General features: G+C 36.3%; 1 protein-coding gene across 2 annotated transcripts in view; it reads left to right on the forward strand.

Moving 5' to 3' along the window:
- The window catches only part of LOC106881202 (caprin-1), a 37,674-nt gene that overhangs the window by 13,447 nt on the left and 17,208 nt on the right, over positions 1-7,019 (forward strand). For both annotated transcript variants that reach the window (XM_014931504.2, XM_014931503.2), the window contains exon 2: positions 3,389-3,451. In XM_014931504.2, coding sequence (XP_014786990.1) covers positions 3,389-3,451 — 63 coding nt within the window. The remainder of the gene's footprint in view (positions 1-3,388; positions 3,452-7,019) is intronic.

Raw genomic sequence — 7,019 nt, forward strand, 5'->3', positions numbered from 1 at the left:
CCCACTACAGACTTGGTCACCTAGGTAGTGGAAGCTATCAACTACTTCTAGTTTCTTCCCCTGGCATGTGATGGAATCTGTTTTCTGAGCATCTGTGGTGTTTATTGCTCCTGTGCATCTGCTGCACATGAAAGTTATCTTCCAGGTTAATCTTCCTTTGATGTTGCTGCACCTCTTATGTATCCATTGCTTACACTGGGTACATCTTATGGCGTTTCTACCTTAATCTTTTCTACAGATCTACCTGAAGGGGTGTGTGATGTGTTTGCCTTCCTACTTACTAGGACCTTGGTCTTTGTGACATTGACTCTAAGGCCCTTCGATTCTAAACCTTGCTTCCACACCTGAAATTTCTGTTATGAGGGCCAGGTCTTCAGCATAGAGGTGCTCCCAGGGGCAGCCTGTCTTGAATTCCTCTGTTATTGCCTGAAGGACTATGATGAATAAGAGGGGCCTGAGGGCTGATCCTTGGTGGACCCCTACTTCTACCCGGAATTCTTTACTATACTCATTGCCAACCCTGGTCTTACTAATGACACCCCTGTATAGGGCCTGTACAGCCCTTATTAACCATTCGTCAATCCCTATTTTCTGCATCGCCCACCAGATAAGGGATTGGGGGACCCTGTCAAAGTCTTTCTCCAAGTCCACAAAAGCCAAGCACAGAAGTTTATCTTTGGCTAGGTATTTCTCCTGCAGTTGCCGTACCAGGAATATAGCACCAGTAGTGCTTCTACCTGGGGCAAATGCTTCTCAGGTCTATTTTGCCTATCTTCCTTTCCAGGTCAATAAAAAATGTACCAGTTGAGTAGTAGTGGGGCAGGGTCAGTGGAATCAAGTTATCCCCTGGTATTGTGCCCAAAATTAGAAGCCATTATTATTATTATTATTATGGTGAGCTGGCAGAATCGTTAGCACATCAGACAAAATGGTCCTCTTTGTGTTCTGAGCTCAAATATCAGCAGGTCACCTTTGCCTGTCATCCTTTTAGAGTCCATAAAATAAAGTACCAGACAAGTGCTGTACCAAAATTTGACACTGCTATTGTTGTTCTTATCATTCAAAAATATCAACAGTTTTCTTTGTGTTGTCTAAATTCAAAGTCGATCAATATGGTATGTGGGAGAATATAGTATAATGTAGTCGAATGACTAAATTCAATGTTGGTTTATCTCCCATATATTCACATCATGTATGGATTGCTTATAGAATCGGGTTTATGTGAGACTAATAGATTCTGCTTTCTTTTTTTTAAAGAAATGATTTGGTATCTCTGTTATAGCAGTGTTTTATTTAATATTTTGTATATTTTCCTATTGTGAGATTAGTTAGAAAGGTTGTAGGGATTTGACAAAATACCTTGTGGTATTTATTGTCATTTATGTTCTGAAGTGAAATCCAGCTGAGGTTATCTTTGCTTTTCATATTTCCGTGTTAAAATACCAGCCGATGAACACTGGAATTGATTTAATCAATCCTACGTCTCTCTCAAATCAAGATTTTGTGCTTAAATCAGAAATCAGTATTAATTCAAGACTTGTCACTTTTTGTTTTATTTTCTACATATTACAAATTTTGCTCAACTCCAGCCATAATATCAACAACCAAACCACCCATATGGCCACGTTCATATTTAAATATAAATCTATTTATATTATCACTGGTGACATGAGATCTTAATTCATTATGACACAGCTAGTTTACTAAATCCTAATTAAAACAAGCAATCAACTCCTCATTAGATGGCTAAATGTCAATGATTTAACTATCTTTCTGCTATGGCTACCATTTCACACCAGTTATTTTGTCTTTTAATTTCATTTTTCTATCTCCCAGAATTTCATTGGCTGTCCCTTACATAAATATTGTCTGAAGCTGTCCACCTATGATGGACATCTGTCTTAAAAATAAACACTATTCTCACACTTGTAAACTCTTATTAGTACCTTTTGTTTTCTGATTATTCTTGGTAGAATTATTTCTTGGTGGTTATTTTATATAAAATAATATTTAGTGGGTGGGAGGGAAGCTGAATGTGATTAGCAAACTAATATTTCAAATTGTTTATTTACATCTCTCCACCAGCATCATATGACACTCCTTATGACATCATATGATACACTGTCTTATCTCTTGCATGCTGCATCCATTCACTCATCTCTGCTCCAGCATCTCTCCAATCTCACCAGACTTGCCTTACATTGTGCCTATGTTGATGGTTGCAGCCTTAAAGTTTTGGAACCCGTGAGGAGTGTATTTTTGGTAGAGCTGTTTGATGGTGTCTGCACCTGTGCTAGTCGTTGGTAGATTTATGCACATGATTTTTGTTCTTTCATTTCATTTGCCATCATTCATTTTCCATCGCTTGCTGCATGTAAACTCTATATGCAATTTACATTCGTTATTAATAAATATTCCTAATGGTGTTAACATTACTGATGCTATGGGTGTTTGCTATGACTTTTTTTTTTGCCATCATTTGGTGGGTTGTTGGCAGGGTTCTGATATCGGGTGGCTCCAGTGGGTAGCTGTATTTGTTTCATGAAGTGTACGTTCTGTGGGAGGATACAATCATATAAATGGTGGCAAGTTGGAAGCAATTTTACTAATCAGGGGAGTGAAGTAAGGTTTGTGGGAGAGGGTGGGGTTGCATGGATGCCTTGTGAATGTGTGATGGTCAGCTGGAAAGTTATGGAAGTAAGTAGGGCAAGGAAGGGAAAGAAAAGAGGGTAGTTTAACATGAGTTAGAGAAGGAAACTTGGTAAAAAGGTTAAATTTAACAAATTTGAATATAAAAAGTATTAAGTGAATGAATATGGAAAGTGAAAGGCAAAGGAAAAAGTATTGGTTTTCTTTTATTGTTTGATGGAGATACATCAGCTTTGACAAACAGATGATCTAAATATCTGACAGCAGTTACTCAGAAGACCAATATTTATTACCATTTATTGATCTTATTAAGCAATGTTTCCTAAAGTTATATCAATGAAGAAGTAGTTGACATACAATTACTTCTAGTCACTTATTAGATATCACTAGATAAATCTAACTAATTATTATTAATTTTACCTTTAATATTATCTGGTTAGCACTAGGGTTAAGGGTTAAAATTCACATTTGACTTTGACATGTATTAATTTTTGTTGAATGTTTGCTATGTGGTCTACTTCAAAAATAAATAGGATTGAAAGTCAATTAACACTGAGATCATTGGAAAGTAATTTCAGTCTGTTAGATAGAAATGTTTTGAAGTTAATATTTAAACTCATTATTTTTTAAAAATCCAATTGTTTCTACTTAGTTAATTGTAAGACTTCTCTATTTTTCTTCATGTTTTTTAAAAATCTTCTCAAGAGTTTTCATGAAATCTTATTTTTGTATATTTCAGCTGAAGTTGGATATGTACAAAGTAAAACTTGCTGAAGGTGTTTCTTTGGAGAAGGACCAACTGGTGAGTACTGAGTTTTGGGGGAAAATAGGTGAAAAATAACAAGTTAATTCTTGACCAGGTAACTGTTTTGAGTGAGGGTTATTAGAAAGCTAAATATTTATTACTTCTTTAGTCTCTCCTCAGCTTCTCGGTTATTTGTACTAATTTAACATTACATGGCTCAGATTTTATTTATTGTGTATGTTTGTTTTCAGGGACTCCACTCTTACATAAAAAAAGAAAATTCATTTCTCTAATTTGCATTCAGTTGAATAAAGATAGAAGAAAGATATGTAGGCACAGATGTGGTTGCCTGGTTAGAAGTTAGCTCCTCAACCACATGAATTTGGGTTCAGTCCCACTGTCTGGCACTTTGGCCAAGTGTATTACGACACTGTGCTGACCAAAGACTTGTGAGTGTATTTGACAGAAATTGAAAGAAGCCGAACGTGTGTGTGTGTGTGTGCGTGCGTGTTACTGTCTTGACGTCGCATGATAGCTGTGAGCGAGTGTTACCATCATACAAGCAATGACTTTCATTTCCAATCATCTGTAAAAACTTGTCTGACCATGGGGGAAATATTGACGAGGGCTGGTGACATGAAGGGCATCCAGTTGTAGAAAATCTGCTTTATAAATTCTGTCCAACCCATGCAAGCATGGAAAAATGGATGTTAAAAGGATGTTACTCCTGATATTTTCAATTACTCACCAGAGTAATAGATATTATTTCTTTCTCAAGTAGCCAAAAATGGTTCCTAGTTTGTGAAATGAAAAATGAAAATGACATCTGTTTAAATTGTCTTTTTAATGGTTTGATCATTTTGTGTACCCCTTTTGAAAAAGGAGACACTGTACAATATGGTGCAATCTTGAATTTTCGTTAGATGACATATCAGACTCTTGATACAGTAGACTGATTTTAAAGAAGATTCTGTATTTATTGTAGCATTTCCAGTTGACATGTTTTGTTGAATGTAATCTTCAAACCTTCATCATCTCCATTTAAAATCTCTGCTTTCCGTGCTGCCATAGGTTGGACTTTTTATGTGAAATAATTTTTAACTCTGAAGTTTCTCAAATTAGTTTTAAAATTTAAATTTAATACATCAAGCTGGATAAGGTTTTATCCATGCAAGAAGTGCCTTGTAAGTGCATGCTTTTGTGTGTGTGTGCTATAAAAAGGCCGGCCAGCTGTCACTGATGGCTGAGTATACCTTGATAAACCACTATATTTTGCTTACAGTTTTAGGTACCTATGTAGTGATCAGTTGAGCTGGACATCCTTTAACCCCTCTCTTTCTTGACTCAGTGGAGCATTTGTGCATGTGGAAGGAGTGAGGGTTGCACCAGTATTCAGTTACTACTCATTACGGCTGACCAGACTGGAGCAATGAGAAATTAAGTACCTTGCTCAAGAGCACAGTGTGTAACCTTGACCAAGAATTGAACCCACAATTCTCTGGTCATGACTGAACTCCTTAACTACTAGGCAACGCACACACACACACACACACACGTGTGTGTGAAAGAGAGATGAATTCATTGTAGTGATAAGGTTTCATTAGGGCTCAGTTCTCAGCGCCTTTTTCTTATAGTCCTCCAAGCCATCACAGAGTAATTTAAGACTTTCTGTCCCTGGGAACGTCTGCATGCTGATAACTTAGCTCTTGTACTCGATTCTGTAGAAGAATAGAAACAACAATTCCAAGCATGGAGGCCAAACTTGGAATTGAAGGGCACTAAGGTAAATTTAAAGTTTTTGTAAGTAAGAAGGAAAACATGGCTCGTATAGCATCAGGGAAATGTTTGTGACCTACCAGCCAAAAAGGAGTTGGTAGAAATCCCAGAAAGTATGCCTTGTGTAACCAATGGACAAACAAGAAGTGTAGAAGGATGATAAGCAGGGTAATAGAAAAGTTAGATTTTATATGCAGCAACTGCAGGGAGTCTATGACATTTACTCCCAAGGATAATTACACCTGAGAACAACAGGTGTAATTTCTAGCATTGTAGGTGTTCTAACACCCTCTGACAATTATGGTTTTCCTTTTTGGTAATGCATTGCTAAACAGCTGCCTAATTTGATTATCATATATATATATATATATGAAGGGCTTCTTTTGGTTTCTGTCTTCCCGATCCATACAAGGCTTTTAAAAAAATTTGGCAATGGGGCTATAATAGAAGAGGCTTGCCTGTGTGCTGCTGAGTGCGTGACTGAATTTGAAATCTCATGCTTCAGAAGAGGACTTTCTAAACATACGGCCATATTTTATACATACCCATGTGTGTGTGTGTGTGTGTGTGTGTGTGTGTAACCATTCAGAATGAGATTTCTAACTAGCATCCAACTTTCTCTTTCTTTCTCCTTACTGCAAACATTTTGCACTTTTTCAGTATTTCTTTATTGTTATTGATTTTTCATATTTCGAAACTGTTCCTTCCATTCAACAAAACTAACACTTGGTTACCTACAATTACATATTGTTAGCAATGTAATCACATGACATACGGGAACAAGTCTAGAACAGAACAAAAGAAGACCTGACATCATTTGTGGTCTATTTTATCAAGAATTCTGCTCTGAACATTCATTTTAGTCCATTGTAAGTTTTACGCAACATCGTACTGGCTGCTGTGGTTACTGCATTGAAGTAATGATACATTAGAGGTTAAAGAGTGCAGCTCTTGAAGTTTGTGGATTAATATTTTCCATAGAAGCACTTATTCAATATTGTGTTTTATATATATATATATATATATATATATATATATATATATATATATATATATATATACGAGGCTGGCTCTTGTGAATTACTGGTACAATTTTTTGCCAGCTGAGTGGACTGGACGATTACTGTGTAACAATGCACCGTTGGTTTTTCAAACTTACGATTGTGAGCCAAACACCCTAACCTCTAAGCCATTATTTGCCAACAGGTATCAGCTGACAATTGCATAATCTATTGTTAACACAAACATACACAGATAAGAACATATGCACATACACACTCAAACACAGCCACATAATGTTACGTATGCATACACACAGTCTATTCATTGTATACATACACACATGCATATATATATAAATACACCCACACATCTGCACAGATATCAGCAGACAACTATAGTCTTATATTGTTAACACAAACATACACAGATAACTCACACACACATGCACAAAAATACACTCATACAGGTACGCCTGCATGTGCATGCACACAGTCTCATACAGTTATGTGTGCATGCAGTCTCGTACAATTACACACGCACACAGAATACTTATAGTTACACGCATACCACATACACACATACTCGTACAGTCATGTGTGCTCTCTCACACCCACAGATACAAGCAGACAATTAGCACCATATTTTTCATTTATTTTTTTATTGGAATGCTAAAATCTTTGTAGAGCTAGTCAAGAGAGGGGGAGGGTATAGCAACTATAGCAGATTGACAATGTCAGTCTTACCAAACCGATTTTATTAACATACATACACACACACACATATATATATATATATATATATATATATATATATAATATACATGCACACACATATATATATATATATA

This window comes from Octopus bimaculoides, chromosome 11, assembly GCF_001194135.2.
Source record: "Octopus bimaculoides isolate UCB-OBI-ISO-001 chromosome 11, ASM119413v2, whole genome shotgun sequence".
NCBI classification, from domain to species: domain Eukaryota; kingdom Metazoa; phylum Mollusca; class Cephalopoda; order Octopoda; family Octopodidae; genus Octopus; species Octopus bimaculoides.